The 22,397-nt window shown below is 36.3% G+C and overlaps 1 protein-coding gene across 2 annotated transcripts in view; it reads right to left on the bottom strand.

Annotated features, from left to right (window-relative positions):
• Positions 1-1,383: 1,383 nt before the first annotated feature.
• The window catches only part of LOC149544895 (uncharacterized), a 94,455-nt gene continuing 73,441 nt past the window's right edge, over positions 1,384-22,397 (bottom strand). For both annotated transcript variants that reach the window (XM_089795448.1, XM_089795447.1), the window contains exons 3-7: positions 2,986-3,168; positions 2,528-2,715; positions 2,282-2,441; positions 2,046-2,183; positions 1,384-1,910 (exon numbers count right to left, since the gene is read on the bottom strand). In XM_089795448.1, coding sequence (XP_089651574.1) covers positions 1,722-1,910; positions 2,046-2,183; positions 2,282-2,441; positions 2,528-2,715; positions 2,986-3,168 — 858 coding nt within the window. In that variant the 3' untranslated portion in view covers positions 1,384-1,721. The remainder of the gene's footprint in view (positions 1,911-2,045; positions 2,184-2,281; positions 2,442-2,527; positions 2,716-2,985; positions 3,169-22,397) is intronic.

The raw sequence follows: 22,397 nt of genomic DNA on the forward strand, positions 1-22,397 counted from the left end.
TTGATGATTGGTTAATTAATCAGTTCTTGTTCAATGAGTAGATGATCATAACAATGAATTGTATCTTGATTTATTGATTCATAATGTCAAGGTTTGTGAGTTGCCTAATTGATTATAAACATAATTTATTTGATTAATCTTCCAAGTTTCAACATCTTTTTTTGTAGTTATAATGATTCATTTAATGATCTCTTTGTAATCATTAGTGTTCATTGAATTGAAATAGACTCAAGTCCTTTTTTTTTTCTTATATGACCTCTTTAGGGTATGAAAATTTCAATGTTGTGGGGTGCTAGATACTCCTCTACGAATAGTCTTCCTCAAGGTATTGGGACTGCATGTTTGTACCCATCTTGGACTCTTTCCTCAAGGATTTTGGAATCATGTTCTTACCCATCTTAGACTCTTTCCTCAAGGCATTTGAAACCATGTCCTCACCCATCATGGAATATTTCCTCAAGGCATTGGAACCCATGTCCTTACCTATCTTGGAATCTACCTAACTTGTGTGGATTTACTCCTCTCCCTTCTTGACAATAAAATACTTTATTCTTGAACTCATATTCATCATTTATGTAATCATGTCTCCATGCTAAATTATCACCCATATTCAATAATTTGATCTTTTATTGATTGAAATTCTTATGATCATGTTTACCCAATAAGATGGCAAGATTATGCTTTGATACCACTGTAATGTCCCCGATTAGATTGCTTGGTATGTAACTCCAATTGAAATGAGTTCATTGAATGATTTCATTTTGGAGTTTGGAGAAGATCATATGAATGATTTAAAATATACTTTTTTATACAAGAAAATATATCAAACTTGAATAATATATCTTTGACACATACTTATTTCATATGCAAAACAATATGTATTAATACTGTAAGTGTGTTCTAATAACTTGGCAACTTATGATATACTATGTTTTATCAACTATTATTTCTCTTTACCTTATTTACCATTTAATATTCACTTGAAATGTCCTTATTACTTTATTACATAACCCTCTTTCTTACTTACCCATTTAATGATCTTGACTTATTTTTAATTATTTGAGTTCCTTACCTTTAGAATATGGTATGTATTTTATTTTCTTAGCCTCTTATATTAATGGGCTGTTTTTGCACTCAAGCTATCTTTTTATCTCATATATATTGCTGCACTTTATCTACTTTATGACAAATTTTAAAGTTAGTTAAGGGAAGGGAACTAAAAATTTTAAGTTAAGCTATCTACTGTTTTTAAAGTTAGTTAAGGGAAGGGAACTAAAATTTTAGCCTCGTGGTAATTGAAGGAAGTCATAAATGTACCTTCCTAGTACAAACCTATTCTCTTGAATGGAAAAAGACAAGATAAAATAACATACACAAGAGACAGAAGACAATGGAATCATGTTGTAGAAGGTTTAATCCATGCACGTCCCAACACCTTGGCATGCAATGAACTTCTGTTTTCAATTTTGTTTTGCAATTGGTGCCAAAAGTTGTTACTTCTATGTTGCCATCTTTAAAATCCTAGAAAATTATTCAGCACAGATTTTCAAATCCCATGGTATTGATGAAGTATGATTTGAAAGCAATCAGACCATTGACATATATGACAAAAGCCAGTCAGTGTTTTATTTAAATTTGCACCAGACAGAAGCTTTAGTAATGCCGAGAAGCAGCAATGAAATGTTTGCTGAGTGCATGATATAGGTTTTATTTGAAAGTATCTAACAAAAAATCTTGTAAGGCACTACAAAATAACTCTTCACCTGCGGCCTTTCACAAATAGGACACTTCTTTTCGATCTTCTGTTTTTTAGCACACTTCAAACACACATCCTTGTGGCCACAGTCCTCGTATAATGCTCGCAACACTTTAGGACCAAACTTTGTATGACATATAGCACAATCTTCAGCCTGAAAGAATCAACAGAAAACCACATGATTTATTTAATTTGACAAATTTCACTAAATAATACTACTAAATGCAACTTTTAAGAAGAAACCCAACATTCCAGAAAAGTTTCAAATTTCGATCAGTGCAAATTCTACCTCCGGCAACACTGCTGATATGCTAGACAATTTATTTGTTTCCTGTCTGGCATTTTCGAGTTCTTTCTCGAGCTCATTTTTCTCTTCAAGCATTCTCTGTAGAAATTGTTGTTTTTCCTTCTGAACCTTTTCTTTGAACTGACATCATATGACAAATTGGAAATAGAAATTAGTCACTAACAGAATTAAATTTTATTGAAATTCCTAGATCTGACAGCATTAGTTACAAAACTTACCTCCAAGACTTGTTTATGGTGCTTTGCTTGCAGCTCTACTTTCTTTTCGTGTAATTTTTTCTCAAGCTGAGCATACTTCTTTTCCATTTTAGCTTGCAAGTCTTTTTCAAGTATCTGTTCTCTCAAAACTATTTTTTGCCTAATCTCAGCTAGCTTTTGCCTGAAAAAAATGGAAAACTTAGTCTCATGAAATCATATAAAACAACAAATGATTGTTTTTCTTTCCACAAGTTTGGAAATGCATACTTTTGCTCATTCTTTTCTTTCTCAATTCCTTCTTCCAGTTCATTTTCAGTCTTCATATATTCTTCAGTTTCCTTTTCAAAATGCATTTTATTTGCATACAGCTTAGCTCTAATTTCTGTCTCTCGCTCTTGATAACGAAGATATTTCTCTTTCATAAGCTTATCAAACTTTCTTCTGTTTTCCTCCATCTGCATTAACAATGTCATCAACCAAATGTAATTTCTATGACATTTTTCTTTCTTTTTTGAAAAATATCTACACAATGAGATATACACATTATAACTTAATATTGCAGTCACGTGAATAAGGTATACCCAAGAAGAACCGAGGTTTCTTTGACTTTGATTTCTATTTCTCGATTAAATGCTCTCAAGTCCCTGTTAATGTGTATATAATCAACTTTACCTTCCTTGAAAGAAGGTAATATGTAATAAGGGAATCTGTATTCTGAAAATTACCTTCAATTTATGACATCTTTCTGCTTCATCTTGCTGTTTCCTATAATGTTGAACCGCGTCATCTTTCTTCTTCAGTTCTTCTTCCACCCGATTATCTTCAAGCTTCTCAGACTCCAATGCTTGTTTTTTTTGTTCTCTTTCTTCCTCAAGCTCTTCAATGTCTCTGCACACTTTTTTAGTTTCCTGTATTTAATTTCAATCAGAATATTACCTCGATAAAACAAAGCAAAACCAACCAGATATTATAGCCGTGTAGCTAGCTTTCCATCAGGAGCAATTTGGAAAGTTACAAAAAGAGAAAGTTGTACTGATATATATATATATATATATATATATATATATAGAGAGAGAGAGAGAGAGAGAGAGGGTGGTCACAAAAGAAAAACATTTGGGACTGTTTGATAAAATTAATTATAAAGGGAAAATTTTATGCCAGAAAGGGGACATTTAATACGGTGTCTGGATGAAATCATTAGGCTCTTCCTTTACAAATTGTAATCTACAAAAAAAGCTGTATAGCAGATACCAGAACAGAAAATTTTAATGATTATTTTGTGTGCATTAATACAAAAATCATATATTACAAGCTTGGACAGTATCAACATCGGTGCAAATTTCTGATTTCCTGTGGATACAAACCACCATATGTGATAATGCATATTATTTGCAAATCAAGTTAGGCTATGGGAATCTAAGAATATCAAACAAAGAAGAAAACATGGACATGTAAATATTCACTTTAGTTCTCTGTCATACCAATTATACTCATATTCCCCCCAAAAGGATCAATCTTAAAAGTTTCAAATGTATACATGAGAAACCGACATGTACTAGAATGGAACAATGCTTTCATTCTAAGCTGCCCAACCTGGTTCGGGCTCAGGTTTTGGTTCAAGGGTTGGGTTTGCACATTCAAACAAAATGCTTTCTTGGGGTTGGGTTTGTTTTGCGTTCGGCCATACAAAAACATATAAAACATTAAGCCTAATATACATATTTTAATTTACAATAATATTTGCAAATTTTATAAAATATTATGATGAAATTATAAAAGAAAATCAATGTTATAATTTATAAATATCAAATTTAATATAATATAATATACATAAAATTAACATATAATAAAATATTAACAAAACTATATAATGTCCCCTTTCCAGGTTGGTCATGATTGATACCTTTAAATCAACTATAATATTCATAATAGTCATTTCAATGGTATCAATTGTAATGTTCATAATAGTCATTTCAACTATCAAATGTTATAATTATTAGGATTTAGACATTATCCAAGTTGCCTAAACACCCTCTATGGACTCTCAAAGTTTGTAAGTCCATTTCACAAAAATTTACGGAACGCTAACCCCTAACCTCTATTGGGATAAGATCCATTAGATTGCATTTATACAAGCCCTTCCTTGGTAATGCTCTATTCTTCTTAGCCAAATAGTAGGATTGATATGTAGATATATATTGTTGATTTTTCTATTATAGTTGATGTTACAATCTCATTATTGTAAATGATATTAATGTTAAGAGTAAAGCATTAATGTAATTTCATTTAGTAAATTACCTTTACTCCCTTCTTAAGATTTCCCTTTATCCACTTGCATTTCCATTTGATAATTAATTAGTAATTACTAAATGTCATTTACCTCTTAGGGTTTCCCTTTTAGGTTTTTCAATCTCCTTCTATAAGGATTGATCATTTGTAAATATCTTTCATTCTTTTCAGTCTGATAATATAATCTGCATATTCTCAAAGCAAAACCCTTGCCTCTTCTTTGTCTTTTCTTATCTGTGACAAGTTCTTGCAACCAAGTGTTCTTCGGGTTTTATGGATTTGTATTGCTCAAATCCTTCATGGTATCAAAGCTTGACCTATTGTAGGTTGTTCTTATTTAGAAAAAAAGATGAATGAGAGTTTGACAAAACAGATCTGACTCTTTTCGAGTATTTTTTTGTGAAAATAGGTGGGTCTTTGGGATTCGGAGTACTTTGAGGCCAAACAGACCTCACAGTTGGATTCTGAAGATGTCAAAACCCCTATTTTTATATAAAATTTGTCGATTTTGGACAACATTGACTCGGGAGGCAAAAAAAATTGCATACTAGGGTTGTACAACCTCTAGCACACATATCGAGGCATGTGTACGATTTTTTTAACAAAATTTGAAAAACGGTGACAAACACTGCTGAGGTTATCCTAACCACAGTAGCCACCGCTGGCGATCGGCTTCACCACACACGGTCGCCATAACTACACAACGCCTTTGCAGGATCTTGTCATCATGGCCTAGCCTACCACCCGCTGCCTTTCCTCCACCCGTGCGCCGCCACAAGGCCACCTCTGCCTCCCCCACCTAGTCTGCAGTAATATGGGGGCGTGCGGGGGCTTAATTTTTAGCCCTTTTCCAATTTTTGAGGTTGTTTGAATTTTTTTCTTTGCTACAAAAGCCCTTTTGGTTTTTTTTCTCTAACTTGAGCATACGGAGGCATTTTTTGGATCCGAAAGAAGCATTGAAAAGCTGATTTAGAGATGAACATGATGGTGAAGGTATTTTTTGGATTTTTTTTCAGTTTAGTACCTGTTTTTTCGCTCAAAGTCAAATGATGTCTTCTATCTTTCGGGGGACGTAACTTGCTCATTTTTGTTCCATTTTTCGATCCAAAAGAAGCATTTGAAAGCTCTTCCTAAGCACTTTCCAGATGCTCTGTCATTTCACCAGTATTTATTACCAGGTATTTGTGATACTCAACTAAGTTCTTTTTGCTCTATTCTTGTATACACATTCCTTCTGCAAGCTGGGATTCGGTTTTTTGCATTATGGGGGGTGTTTTTCCATTATTTTCTGTTACAATATCAGTATATCAGAAAACTTCAAAACACTTTCTTAAAACACTGGCTGAGACCTCTTCTTGTCTAATACTTCCAAACCCACATAGCTATCACACATGGAAATCTACTATGCAACGGCTTCTCCTTTCAAAGGGTTTGTGGTCTTGTTTAGATACAGTACAACCAATATTTCAGAGTCAATATCAAACTTTGCAGCACAGGAATAAGATGGATGAAGCCATGGGTCTGATTTCTTTGAGTGTTTTAGACAGCTTACATTTCATCTGATGAGTGTTCCACTCCTCAAGAAATGTGGGACAAGTTCAAGGACTTGTTTGGTACCATCAACGAGTTCAAAACACTTCAGATTGAGGTAGAGCTTACTTCACTTGTACCAGATGTTTTTCCCCTCTATTGAGGACTTTCTCGTGAGGTTCAAACAGTAGAGAACTTTGTTACAGGGATGCGGAAAAGAAAAAATGGATAAGGAGTGCATCTATTTGATTCTATCAAAGCTTCAATGAAACTTTCAAATTTTCTTTTCTATCTTCCATTCCACTATGGATGCTTTGGGTCCCAGATTTACCATGCCCACTTTTGAGGTTTTTTGTGATCAATTGACTAGAGAGCAGTCAATGCTTACACAGTTGGATACTATCACAGGTTCAAGGACACAACCATTAGTTTCTTAGACATTTACTGGGAAGCCAAAGCAGAAGCCAAAGCCCAAGACAGATTCAACAAGCAGTGAGAGTTCCTCCAAGCCTAGTCCTAAATCAGATGCTCGGAAACCCACTCCAAAAAATAAATCTTCTAAGTCAGGTGAGTCTTCCTCTAAGACTAAGAAGTATATAGGTGATCCTTGCAGTTTTTGTGGCAAGGAAGGACATCCAGTTTCCAAGTGTTGGAAACGTCTTGAGGCTTTAGAGAAGGCCATGCAACAACATAGTATTGCTTCTCTGAAGCCACCACCTCCTCCTTCAGGGAAAGGACATGCTCTTTTTGTACAAGCATTGTCTTCTACAGCTACTTAGATTCTTGATTCAAGTGCTTCCCACCATATGAAACACTCACCTGATTTGGTTACCTCCCTTGCTCAAAGTGTTACTACACAATATGCAGTTGGTGACTCTTTACAGCTTTCAGTTTCAGATTCAAGAACTATCTCTTTAGAGGGTGGTTCACTACAAAATGTTTTCTTGGTCCCAGCCATTTCTACGAACCTCCTCTGTCTTTCAGATTTGTCATTCTGGCTCTGGTAAGACAGTCGAGTTCTCACCACATGATGTGGTTATTCGAGACCTCCATGATCCTAACTTGGCTGTTGCTACTGGGAGTGTTGATCCTCAATCTCACTTATATCAATTTGATGGCTTTGAGAGCTCTGATTCTACATGTGTTTCTCTTATTGCTCATGCAGACACCATGAGCAAGCTTTGGCATGAGTTTTTTGGACATGTCAACTACAGATATCTACAACAGATGAGTACACAAGAGCTAGTGATTGGGCTACCTCAGATCTCTTGTAGTGACAGTGTTTGTCAAGGTTGTGCACTTGGCAGACATCATAGAGATCCATTTCTGGCAAGTAGATCCACACATGCTAAGGCACCATTGGAGTTGATACACAATGATCTTATGGCATTCCCCACTCCATTCTTTTTAGGTGCTCGATATGTTCTTAACTTCATAGATGACTTCTCGAGACGCACATGGATGTACTTTTTGAAGTACATGTCTGATGTCTTTGATTCATTTCAAATCTTTAAGACATTTATGGAGAAGCAGTCTAGTCTTTTTTCAGGTGTATACGCACTGACAATGGCGAGGAATATGTGAATTAGTCTTTCAGAGATTTTCAAACTGAGCATGGTTTACAGCATCAGTTCACAATTCCCCATATCCCTCAGCAAAATGGGATTGCAGAAAGAAAGAAGAGGACATTACGAGAGATGGCCAATTGTATGATACACTCTTGAGCTATGAGTTCTTCATTTTGGGCTAAGGCTAGTAATTGTGCCAACTATATTCAAAATCGGATGCCTCACAAGGCATTGAGATATATGACTCCTGATTAGGCTTAGACTCATGTCAAGCTCGTTGTTTCTACATTCGGCATTTTTTGTAGTGAGGCTAGGGCATTTATTCCAGATGCTCAACAGAAAGCCATGGAGAAGAAGAGCCAACCACTCATCTTTGTTGGCTACTATGAGTATGTGAAGGCATACATGTTGTTTGATCCTGATTCTAGAGATGTCTTGTTTTAGCAAGACGTCCAATTTGATGAGCATTATCCTCAGATGGAGCCTCCGCACTACCTTCTCCCTGACTACCTAGTACTTCCTCTACTCCTCCACGAGATTATTCATCCTCAGAAGATCTTGATATTGATCCACCTCCACTGATTATTTAGCGACTGCCCAAGCGAGCTCGTGCTATTGTTGATGCAACAAGACCTATAGCAAGTTATCCTTTAGATTCTCGTTGCACTCGTGCTCAGACTTCTAGTACTGGACTATTGATTCATGCCATTTTAGATGATCCACAGAGTTTTTCACAGACGACAGGACACTTAGAGTGGGATAGGGCCATGGATGAAGAGTACTCTTCTTTGATGAAGAACCACACATGGGATCTTTGTCCTCTCCCGAAAGGAAGAAAGTTGGTCTAGTGTTGTTGGGTGCATCGTACCAAGTATGTTGCACATGGTTCTATTGACAAGTACAAGGCACATCTTGTTGCAAAGGGTTTTTCATAGGTTGAGAGTATTGATTACTCCAAGACCTTTGCTCCTGTTGCCAAGATGAATTCTATTTGCCTTGTACTCTCTTGCAGCTTCACAGGAATGGACAATTTATCAGATGGACGTGAAGAGCATTTTTTTGTATGGAGACCTACATGAGGAGATCTAGATGGAGTAGCCTCATGGTTTTGTGCAGGACTCTTCTTTGGTATGCAGGCTTCAGAGGTCTTTATATGGTCTCAAACAAGCCCCTCATGCTTGGTATGAGAAGATGGATTCCTTCTTGCTTGCTTCACAGTTCACTCAATGTCATTTTGATCCTACAATTTACATTCAACGTCACAGGGCTGACTTATTGATACATGTGCTTTATGTAGATGATCTCATCATTACAAGTAGCTCATCCTCCATGATACAAAGTGTTCAACAAGCTTTGAGAGAGCAGTTTGAGATGACAGACCTTGGACTTCTGCACTATTTTTTGGGCCTACAGGTTGTTCAATCTTTGGATGGGATAGCCATAATCCAGCAAAAGTATGCTCTTGATATGCTTCAGAGATTCAGCATGCTTGATTGCAAGCCTGCTCCCACACCTTTTCAGTCGAGTGTTGTTTTATCTACCACTTGCACTACTCCTACAATGGATTCCACTTTATACAAACAGTTTGTGGGTAGTTTGTTGTACCTGACACATACACACCCTGATATTTCCTTTGCGGTTGAACTTTTCTCTCAATTCTCACATGATCCACATGAGAGTCATTAGCAAGGTTCCAAACTATCCTTTTAGGTACATTCGGAATACTACATGTTATGGCATTCACTACACACCAAGGGATCCTCACACTATTGGTTACACAGGCTCAAATTGGGTTGGTGATATTGATGATCGCAAGTCTACTTCTGGAATTGTTTTCTATCTTGGTTCTGGTCCTATCACATGGTCTTGCAAGAAGTAGCATGCTCACGCATTATCATCTACAGAGGCAGAGTACAAGACAGTTGTGCTAGCTAGTCAAGAGGCTTTGTGGCTTTGTCAGTCGATGATAGAGTTTGGATTTCCTCCTAATAGTCCCACATTTCTTTGGTATGACAATCAAAGTGCTATACACATCTCGCAACCCAGTTGAGCATCAACAAACCAAGCACATTGAGCTTCACATGCATTTCATCAGGCATCTAATTCAGGATGTCTCTCTAAGCTTGGAGTACATTCCCACTGCTAAGCAAGTTGCAGACATCTTCGCTAAACCTTTTGCATCCCCACGGTATCTTCAGTTGTGTTATATGCTTGGGGTGAAGGAAGTTGTCCTTGGGGGATCCCAGTGATGAGTCCTTCCTTCTTTTCTTGCTCTCTTTTTGGAGTAGGGTTTTTCCCACGTGGTTTTCCCTGCTTCTCCGTTTCATAGAGATTTAGTTGTGATTGGGTACCTCATCAGACCTTGTTGCTGGGACCCAAGTTTGTTTTCAGCATTGCACTTCCCTTGCTTTTTCATGCATTGTTGCTTATCTTAAGAGGGATGTTAAAGTAAAGCATTAATGTCATTTCATTTATTAAATTACCTTTACTCCTGTCTTAAGATTTCCCTTTATGCACTTGCATTTCCATTTAATAATTAATCAGTAATTATTAAATGTCATTTACCTCTTAGGGTTTCCCTTTTAGGTTTTTCGATCTCCTTTTATTAGGATTTATCATTTGTGAATATCTTTCATTCTTTTCAGACTGATAATATGATTTGCATATTTTTAGAGCAAAACCCTTGCCTCTTCTTTATCTTTTTTTCTTTGTGACAGGTTCTTACAATTAGGTGTTCTTCAGGTTTTGTGGATTTGTATTACTCAAATCCTTCAATTAATACTATAATAGTTCTAAGCTTATTGACATATGATCAATATTGATATATATAATTATGTATATCATACAGATATAATATATCTTAGAATAATATAAGATTATTTATTTCCTTCTCCTTTTCAAGAAATCTCATTCTATTTATATTCTCCTTTATAATCATAATCCATTTGAAAAATCACACCCCTTCATAATTACAATCCACATGAAAAGTCAAAACCTTTCATAGTTACAATCCTTTTGAAAAGTCACAACCCTTCATAATCATAAATCATAATCTTTCAAAAAGTCTCAATACTTTATTAATTACAACATTTTTGAGGAGTCACAACCATTCATAATTATGCCCCTTTCAAAGAGTCACATCCTTTCAATATCATTGATACCTTTTGAAAAAAGTCACTTCCTTATTTTCTTCACATTACTTTCCTCTTTTTACTCCTTGCTTTTCCTCTTGTTCCTTCTTTTTCTTTTTCTTTTTGAAATGAACTCTCCTCTCTTTTATATCTTTTTTTAAAAGAGTCACATCTCTTTATTACATATCTCTTGACTTTTCATTAGATTTAGTTAACTTGTTGTATTTTATATAATAATATTTATTTATTTACTTTCGACAAGATTATCTCTTGTAGTCAATTTTATTTATTTATTCATCTATTGTAATTTTTTTTTTTTTTTTTTTTTTTTAATCTTATTTTATTGATAATAGATTATATTATTTATTAATACTAATTGCCATAAATGATTTTAGTATCATTATTTATTTAATTATGTTATCTTATTTAATTATTATTAAGATTCTATCTTAAAACGGGGACATGAAAAACTAATAGATAATATTATAGTATATAATAATATTATAAAAACCTTAAATTGTTGTCAAAGGCAAATTGCTTGACCAGTTAGTGGCTGGGGGTAATGGGTGATCTTTCACACATGCACTCTACGATGAAGATGCACAAAGAGTTGGTAGTGTACTAATAATTGGCAATTAGTCTATGCTATTTCTAGACCCCACTATTAGTGTTGATTCCAGTTCCTAGCAGATCAAGCAAGAGGAACCTGAAATAGTTGCCCTTGGAATAATTCTCAAAATGGGTTTTGAGTAGGTGCTCCACATTCTCGAATCAAAACATTTATAGAAGGCAGTGTGAGTTCGTCTCATTAGAGTACAAGGGATAAAATGTGTTCCATTGGTAGGTTAGAAAAAACAAATTCATGGCCAAAATACAAAAAAGTTTCAAACTCTTCACATGTCTTCCTAGGCAATCAAGATCCGGGAGGCTACCTAGACCCAAGGAAACCAAGCCAAGACCCCGACTTCATTCAAACCAGACCAAGACCTGATGGGCCAAGGGGAAGGCCCCAATAACATAGCTTTCATTTTAATCACCATCAATATATAAACCAAAAAAAAACCCATATTGATAATCAATCAAAGCCTAAAATAAAGAAAAAGGGAGAATCACTAATTTGTCCAACCAAACCTGCATGTTAAGGATTTTTTGACAGCACCTTGAACATTAATTTTGATCCGCAAGTAAGAAGGATCAGATAGCATTCTTCATCCAGCTCAAAGATCATGCACTTCAGGAAACATTTTCAAGTGGAACTAGAAAGCTTTTCCCTTTGAATGAAAGAATGACCAATCTCCCCTAGCTAGTATAAGAGTAAAAACTTGTTCAGCCTGACAATTGGAAGTTCTTCTGTGGCTGAAGCACACTCTTCCAGTTTGAAGAAGAAACGGACAATGGACAACTTCATCAATTCACATGAAAATCCAAACAACCAAAGGATGGAAAGAAAACGGCCATCATCCTTCATCCACAAGATAGAGGAGGAAGGGATCATTGTTCCTTCCATAGCATACTGACAGAAGTGACATCATTTCTTCTTCTGCATATAAAACTAGAAAGTGAGAATTGATGTGTTGATCATCCTTTCCAACAAGCACAAAATTGAAAACAAGGAGAAGAAATAAGTGTCCCCTCTTACTCATGTTAAGACTTGAGATATCCAAAAATGAGATAAACAAGAACCAAAGAAAGGCCAGTCAACACTTCTCCCAACTAGATCAAGATTGTTGTCATCCCTCATCCCATAAACATTTAAGTGTGGTGAAATTGTAATGTCCCCTTTCTAGGTCACAGGAGATGAGCAGAGAATCAACCTATCACTTGACTTCATGTAGGTCAACGACATGGTTAGGGGACTAATTCTAAGGGTCGTGGATCTTTGCAAGGGCTCTGTGAGCCGTTTTGGACCTTCAGACAATTGTTCCTATATTTTAGTAGTATCTCCTATTTTTTGGGGAGAACTCACAACTCATTGAATGACCATTCAGGGGACCACAGAGAAGAGCAGGATCCTTGTGAGCAGTTACAGGTCTTTGGATAAATGTTCCTATTTTTTAGGCAAGCCCTTACATTTTAGGAAAAACTGGCAGTTGGCCTGCAAGACTCAACTTCATCAATGATCACAATGCCTCAGTCAGAATTCAATTCGGAGCCCTGATTTGCAAATTATGAATTCTTCAAGAAACATTTTTATATTTTCTAAGTCTGGAATTCAATAAATTAACAAGTATTATTTTCATTTTATATCAAATAAACAATAATGTTACTTTATATTATTATAATAAAGTAACAAATTGGTGGCCCCCATTGTCCCATGATGCCCAGGACACGAGTTAAGTTGATTTCAGAAACAACTTAAATTTATTAACAAGAGAGTCTAAGGGGGTTGAGAGTGACAAAAGAAAAAAGAAAAATTTGATTAAAAAAAATGCAAAGGCAACCCCAAAAACGAATCAAGGTTTGAGGCCAATAAAGCTACATAATGGAGGCCACTTGGGGCATCACAAAATCAGTTTTACAATCAACTTTGTGAGAATTGAGCTCTGCAATTCATTTTAATAGCATAGCAACTATAAGGAATTAAACTCCTTCAAGACAGGTGAATTTCGAGGATATCCCAATTCACAGAATGGAGGGATTCAATAAGAATTCCTAATTTTGCTTCAAATCAGACTCGTTACAGCACTTTCAGAGAGTCTTTTGTAGATTGGAGAGGGTTTGGAGACCTTAGAGGGCAGCTGTACCATTATTTATAGTAGTTGTACATCTCCATAGCTGGCAGTACCACCTTGGAGGCACAGATGGTGCAAAAGTCACCAATCAACTGCAGTTAGGGTCTGAAAGTTGTGGGAAATCCATCTCTAGACACCAAAAAATGGTCCATGACTATGGCCCCCCTTTGCAATGCCTTTTATGTTGTGTGTTTGATCTTTAGCATTTACGGAGATTGTGTCATTCTTCATTGACTAACACTGAAATTTGTTTAATTAATTTCTACTATTTTTCCTTGATTTGCATCATAGCCTATTGATTTGACCTAATCAACCATGTTTGAAATCAATGAATTCTTACCAAAATCAATTGTTACCCTTGTCAATTTCATCAAAATTAACTAATTTTCCCTTCTTAGGGCTGCATAATTATTACTTTACCCAAAAGCTAGTTTTCATAAATAAACATAATTTATTTATCTCTTTCACCTAAGTTTCACAATTAATTAATTGGCTAATTCATAATTTGTGGAGTTTTCTAATGTTACAAATCCCAATTTCTGATTTGCGACAACTGACTTTTCGAATTTAAATATTCCCTCACTTTTTCACATGGAATTCAATCCCTTTAATTAGTTTTCACTTCATTTCTAGCCTCCATCTCTTACACCTTCCCTTCTCATTCTTCATATTAGTTTAGTCTCTCTCTTCCAAACTCCCCTTTGATTTATCCATACTAAATTGCACTTCAAATCTTCTCGTAGTTCGTCATAAACTATGACATTCCCAATTGTTCTCAACTTGCCAATTGGGTAATTTGCCCTCGAATCTCTCTAAATTGGGCTTAATTTCAATCAATCAAAAAAACCACGATCTTTCAAAGCTTCTCATTATCAAGTCATTTTGCCTTCATAACTGAGCTACATCAAATCTTTTGAAAAGCAAGGTATTGGAGGATGTTGAAGGGAGTTGTTGAATCTATTTCAATCTTTTATGCTTTTCCTTCATGGATTTAATGTTAGGATAGGTTGATTTATTGTGTGCTTTTAGGGTTTGTGGTTGCTCTAGCATGCAAATGTTCTTTTTTCCTACACTACATTTGGTGAACTTGACATAAAAATGCAAGACCTAAACTCAATTTTGGTGTCAATTTGATGTGTTTTATAAGAACATGAGGAGATTTGCACACTTGGGAGAAGTTTTGTGCACTCGGCTTCTATTCTGTCCACTTGGTCATCTATTTTGTGCACTTAGACAGTCTTGATGAGTACTTGGCCCTAGATCTGCCACTTAGGCTGTGTTGCAGCGTTGGGAGTGTTGTTTTGTTTACAAGGTTTAGGCTTTAGTTTGTGTACTGCATGTGTTCAAATTTCAATCTAGTTGATATATATGGCTAAAATGAACCTAAAAATAGTAAATCAAGTTAAAATGGACACTCGCATTTGATTTGGGCTCAAAAAAGAACTATCATCTATTTTAGGGTTTTATACAAATCTGATTCAATTAGGTGATTTGGATCAGGGGTTTTTAATTGGCTTCAAATTCTCAATCAGATTAATTAAATGGCTAAGTGAATCTTTGTATTGTCAACTACATATGATTAGAAATCTAATTAGTTCAGATTTGGGCATTTTTTAGCGAGTTGGTCTGTGACCTGCGTAATTGGACCTCTCTACTACACAATTGGACCACTATACTGCTGATTTGGACACCCAAACTGCACAATTGGATTTTGCCTCTATGCACTTGGTCTATTTGTTGCAAAGTTGGTCAGGTCTGCACATTTTCTGGTTAAATAATTGCTTTGTAAAAGAATTCATCTATGTTTTCTGATGTTAGGATAGAGTTATGGTGTTACTAATCAGTCTGTGCAGAACCCTGGCAATCATTGGATAGAGACTACACGCAAAACTACTAATGGATTTGATGAACAATGTATAACGAAAACCTTTGTGTGTTTGTCATAACTCTTTGTGCTTGATTTAGTAGTTAAAAAAACCTTTTGTTTGGTGTATAAAACCAGCAACCTTTGTTTGACATGTTTAGTGCAAATGTAAAGACCCTTAATTGTCTGCCTCAATTGCTGATAGAAATAAAGAATGCCCTCTTTTTCTTATGTATTTTGGTTTTTTCTGATTCTTTTGGATTTTTCCAATATATGATATTTTTTTTGTTTTGCTAATATGAATAAACAAGAAATGAAGTGCCAGGAAATAGCACCGACTCCCAAAATTTTATTTGTAATTTGATAATGACAATGATATTATTTGAATAGAAATATGATTCAATTTCCAAAAATACAAGAGAAACCTGATTTGTGAATTTGGCCTCCTCTTGCCAGTTCGATCTGCCTGTCAGTATAATCACAGATCACCACAAAATGCAGGCCACAAGTCAAAGGATAAATCGCAGCTCCCTCAGAGAGTCCCCGCTGCTACTGAACTCCCACGTGTACCCAGGAAAACACCACTCAGGTCTTAGAAATAACGCAGCCACCCTTCAAATCCAGATCGCAGGTCCGATAGATGATTGGAGACCTCTATTTTATGGTTACCAACACAGGTACTGAAGAAATGACACAGCTTATATTGATAATCTGCAGGCCTGGAAAACACTGGTGTAACTCCCAAAGCTGATCTCAGGTATGATGGGTGACAGCAGCCCTCCAAATATAGATCACAGGTGTTGAGGGAATCATGCCAGTCTTTCCAGAATGACGCCCCAGCTTCAGCATTTAGCTGTAGATTACTATATAACCAAAACGTGGCCTCCCAAATGGTGTATGATGAACTGCAATGAAAATCGAATCTCCAGTCTGCAATGCAGGTTGATATCCAGCCTTCAATTGAATTACCCTCAGCCAATTTAAACCTGACATCCAGAATGTAGTCTCGGATTAATATACGAAACCCTCAATAAATTCCTAACACAGTCACCAGCAAGATTATTCTCCTTAGCAACAGAAAATACAGTAGGATAAATGGCCTATTGTATACCTCAGCACAATTGCCAATACAATCTCCAAATTCAGAAAAAGCCCTCAGCCATGCTCAAGAAATTTGATAAAATAATCAAGGAAGCATTTTCCTCAACAATGAGAAACATATTTATAATGCCTTTGTGCAACCTATATGGACCCCTGCAGTAATTAGATTTCTAATCATATGTAGTTGACAATAAATCTGGGGTTTTCTAATTAACATCACATGGACCCCTGCAGTAAAAGCATAACTTCTTCCTTTTCAAATCATTAATGGTATCCTGATCTAGTGGGGCTGCCATAGGTCGCATAATCTCAGATTTCTCCTCTCTCTTGGGAGCTGTCCTGTCATAAGCTGAACTAGAAGGTTTCGAAGCAAACTTGCTTCTAGGTGTAGATGCATCTAAGTTTTGTGCCTTCTTCATAGCTTCATGTAATGAAGTCGGGTCCAATGACTTAACCCAACCTCTGACTGGCTCCACTAGGCCCTCGATGAAGAGCATGACTCTCCTCTCCGATGTGTCGTAGACCATCACAGAAAACCTCTCGAATTCATTGATAAATGCCTCCAAGCTCGTTGTCTGACGTAACTGAGTCAACTCTCTAAAATAAACCTCAGGATCCTTCCCTTCGAAGCGCACTATCAGCTAATCAACAAACTCCTCATATGATGTGATCTAATCATGATGGAGGAAAACCAACCCGTGATACCACCAGTCATGTGCAACTCCATCAAGGTGTAGGATTGCAAATAAGATGACATCCTCTTCAGTCATAAGACACAAAGCAAGGTAGGTATTGAGCTTGTGAACCCAAGCTCTGGCAGTCACTCTACCACTCCCATCAAAATGAGCCAATGTCATCTTACTAGCCACCTGTTGTAGCTCAGACAACCTAGGCCTCTATCTGTCAAGAACAAGCCTACTCTAGAATGCTCGTGCTTCTAAGGAAAGTACCTATCAAAGTTCAAATTTTCCTTCAGGGCCTGTGGTAGAGAAAATATTGCACCTATTTAGCAATTTCCTCATTTTGTTGTGAAGTCATCTTATAGGTGGCCTTATTTGGAAGGGTAACTTTTGGAATTATGATTAATATCCCTAATAGATGGTAGGGAATCAGGCATGTCCTTTGCAACCATGCCTTTATACTTTCCTAATAGTTCTTGTACCACCTTAGGAATATTTGTCCCTAGATCCTTCTCTTTTTCCTTAAGTTTTAGGGATAAGGATTCTTTGAGTGTACCCAAGAATTCTTTCTTCCCCACCATCATCACACTAGATCTTACTTGTTTTGGCTCCTCCTCTAATAATGACTATATTGTATAAGTCACACCATCCTTTAGAAATAAATATGCATGCCTTTCCCCATCATGATGAGCCTTCCTATCAAACTACCAAGGTCTACCAAGCAAGAGGTGGCAAGCATCCATTGGAACGATGTCCCACAGAATTTTATCCTTGTACCCCCCATACTAATCTCTACCCATGCTTGTTCATTTTAAAGTATGTGTTGCCCTTTATTCAACAAACTCTTTATGGACACCTATGAGGTATCTTTTCTAACATTAACTTATTCACTTCTTCCAATGACACAATGTTGTCAATAGAACCAAAATCAATCACAACTTTAGAAACCTTACCTTGATCTTGAAGCTGATCCTGAACAAAGTCCTTTGTTGTGGTGGCTCAGTCTTCACTGGTTCGTTGAGCAAGCTCCTCCTAATCATCAGGGTCTCTCCCACCTCTGATGCCATGTCACTTTAAAAGATGTCACACTCCTTGTCTTTGAGTCAAAGTGGCTCTTCTCTTACAACCATGAGAAGTTGAGGCTTTCTCCAGACACCTCTAAAACAAGTGCCACAATTAGGCCTAGAAGCCCAATCAGCTTGACCTAATAAGTATTCTCCCTCCCAAATTTGCCTCTAGTTGAATCTTGCCAAACTAAGGCCAAATTCAAAAATTACCTTTTCGCCCTTCTATACAATACATCAAAATTAGAATCAGCTCTATTAATTTGACCCCCTTTTCTTCACAACCCTCCTATTAGGCCTATAAGGCTAATTTAGACAATTTATTGCAAATGATTGCAATCAGACACTTTTCTCTTGCAAACTACATATTTGATCACCATGGATAGACTGCATACCCTCTAACGAACATAATACAATCATTCAAACCCCTTTGCCAACTTGTCTTATCAACAAATTTCAAGTTGTTTGCATTCCTACTAGCCTCTCACATAGAGATGCCAAGCCTAGGGCTTCTTGCCATAATTAGCCACATTTGGAACACTCTAAGACCACTTCTATGTTACAAGGCATCATTGAACCTATCAAACACCAGAAGATTAGGATTTTTGGCTCAAGAATGATGGTCCAAGTTTCAAAATTTCCTCTAGACCCTAGGTTTGTAAGGATTACAAGATAGCCGAGGAAGTTTTTCTTATTAAATTCGATCCCCGTAACTTAAGAACTTCAATTCAATTGCAAAATGAAGATGAAACAAAGCACTTTCAAGATCTTCTTAAATGTATTCACCAATCCAAATAGTAAATGCACAAGATTTCACACGGATTTTTAGAGAATTTGACTCCTTTATTGCTCCAAACTCCTCTCCAATCCAACAACACCCATTCTCAGGCCATTGCAGGTCTATTTCAAACCTCCTACAATGGTTCCTAAATAGAATTTGAAGTTCAATGACTGTTTACAACTTTTTGCAACTGGCGTTAAAAGTTGTCAAAGTTGCCATGACAACTTTTTCGCAACTTTGCAACTTTTTACCAACTTGTCCTTAGACCTATCCTTGGACCTTACCCACCTTGCGTTTAGCCTAGATAACATTAAAATGACTCAAGAATCATAACCTAAGCATTGTTTTAACATTTGATCTTTTTGGCCTCAAATTATATCCAAACCCCCAAAAGGTCCTAAGTGCAATTTCAATGCCAACTATGGCTCACAAGTTTGATTCCACATTACAACTTAGACTCAACTGGACTTTGGAGTCGTATTACAATACTACTACCCTACTTGGATCTTCCATGTTTTAGGTTGTCTTCATAGCTTGAGGGTGCTCCTGCACCATCAAGCTACTAAGTCAAGGCACCCTTGACCACCCTAAGACCACTTAGTTCTACTATTGTCTATATCATTGTCATGTAAGAGACTACACAATTTTTACACTCGTTACCATCAAAAGGATTACAAAAATCACAACAAAAAGGTACCCCATTATAATTTTCTTGGAATTCACTATATAGTGTGTATCCATCAAAAAAACAAAAAATTTGTGCAATAGAACCAAAAAAATTCATTGGTTATAGTCATCTAATTCATTTCCACTTGTCTTCTTCACCCAACACTTATTGCCTTACTTTCATGGGCAACTGAGACTACACCCATCACAATCTACAACAACAACAATTCCTCCATGCCTTTGCTTGCTTGAGGTCCTTCCCATGGCACCTGTATCTCCCCTATGTAAGTGCCCTCCAAATGCTTCTACTTGATGAATGCTTACAGCCAACCAGCCCCTACTCTAGCCCCAGACCCAAGATGTGTTTTAGAAACAACACTCCCTCCATCGCAGCAATTTTGTACTTAGGCATATTTTACAAGTTCTCAGAAAAGATGAGGGGATACTAATCTATGACACAGCCACATCTTCAGACCATATGGTAGTCCCTCAACATAGGGCTACCCATACCAAACTCCACAATGTTTAGAACATCCTCCATTTATACTAAGAACTTCCAAATTAGCTTCTCACAAAGGGTCCCTGACATCTCCTTTGGTTTGCCAATGTTGAGGACCAATGTTGGCATATCCAAGTTTGCTCTGCATTAGTGGTTTGACTTATTGCTCCCTTAATACCATTTTAACAGCATTAAGCACCAACCAGTGCCTTCATTTAAACACACTATGCATTCCATCCTCTTTTCTCTAGAAAACCCATCTGCCTTTGTCATTAACTAGCCTTATCTAAGTGTCGTACATGAATCCAAAGAGTTATTTGATGTGGGGCGATCTACAGGGTCTTAAAATAGCTGAAAGCAATAAATCCACATGCTTCTATTGTTGTCCTCAATGACATTACCAAATTAGAGCAACCCTACAAAAGTTTCTCATTGATTCGTAGGTGCATCCTCTATGCTTTCGATGTATTGGATAATGAAGTGTACAGGCAATGTGTCATCCTTGAATTACCTTTTATTTTGCATGTTTAATGCATTCTTTTTTAGGGTTTATGTCAAGTTAGTCACCTTATTGCCTAACTAGATGAGTTCTTCTTTGATAGCAAACAATGATTTCTAGTAACCTTCAAGTCTTTTTCTTCATTTTCTTTGTTTTGTGTTTTGTTTTTTATGTTGTTTTTGCCCTAAGATTGTAGCTTTGGAAATTCTACTTGTTTAGAGCTATCTTAGGCTTCAAACGGAATTGTCTAGCTAAAGTCATTAAGGAATTAAGCTATTGAGTCAGGGCATCCTTGACCACCCTAAGACCACTTAATTCTACTATTGTCAATATCATTGCCATGTAAAAGACTATACAAATTTTAACCAGGATGTGTTTTAGAAACAACACTCCCTCCATCGCAGCAATTTTGTACTTGAGCATATTTGACGAGTTCTCCAAAAAGATGAGGGGATACTAATCTATGACACACCCACATCTTTCGACCATATAGTAGTTCCTCAACATAGGGATACCCATACCAACCTCCACATTGTTTAGAACATCCTCCATTTATCCTGAGAACTTCCAAATTAGATTATCGCAAAGGGTTATCTCCTTTGGCTTGCCAATGTTGAGGATCAATGCCGACATATCCAAGTTTACTATGTATTAGTAATCTGACTTATTGATCCCTTAATACCATTTTAACAGCATGAAGCACCAACCAATGACTTTGATTAAACACACAATGCATTCCATTCTCTGTCACCTCTCCAAAAAACCCATCTGCCTTTACCGCTAACTAGCTTTATCTAAGTGTCGTACATGACTCCAAAGAGTTGTGTAATGTGTGGCAATCTGCATGGGTCTTAAAATAGCGAAAGGCAATAAATCCACATGCTTTTATTGTTGTCCTCAACTTTGACATTATCAAACTAGAGCAACCCTATGCAAGTTTCTCATGGATTCATAGCTGTATCCTCTACAGTTTCGATGTATTGGATAATCCAGTGCAAAGGTAATTTGTCATCCTTGAATTGCCCTTTATTTTGCACATTTGATGCATTCCTTTTTAGGGTTTCCATCAATTTAATCACCTTATTGCTTAACTAGATGAGTTCTTCGTTGACAATAAACATTGATTTCTGGTAACCTTCAAAGTCTTTTTTTTAATTTTCTTAGTTTTGTGTTTTGTTTTTTATGTTATTTTTGCCCTAAGATTGTAGCTTTCAAAATTCTTCTTGTTTTGAGCTAGCTTAGGCCTCAAATGGAGTATCTAACTTAAGTTATTAAGGAATTAAGTGTGATGCAGGTGGGGGTTTTCTGGCTTGACTATATATCCTTGTCCTTTAATTAAAAATCTCTTAAAGCTCGGCTTTTTATTGATAATTGCGTAAAATAAAATTGTCATTTACATGCAAATTGTGTTTGGAACCCATTTTAAAATTTCACATCATTCTGATAAGATTTAGATATAGTTTTTAATTTTTTTCTAATGTAATATAGTCATTTTTCATATCGCTCCATTAAAATTTTAAACTATAGTTGCACCTAAATTTAAAACATGACAAACTCATTATGTAATAAAGTGGGATTTTTAGTCAACATTTCATGTCATTACATGTGCACATTATCTTTTGAGTGGGGAGGGGAAAGAATGCAAATACATGTGTTAAAACGAGAGTTGTAAATATATGTGTTTGTCTTCCGAAAGCCCATCATTATTTTTGGTGATCTTTTTAAAAGTAAGC

The sequence above is a fragment of the Cupressus sempervirens genome, chromosome 8 (genome assembly GCF_028749045.1).
Source record: "Cupressus sempervirens isolate cs-2001-9-10 chromosome 8, ASM2874904v1, whole genome shotgun sequence".
Taxonomy (NCBI): domain Eukaryota; kingdom Viridiplantae; phylum Streptophyta; class Pinopsida; order Cupressales; family Cupressaceae; genus Cupressus; species Cupressus sempervirens.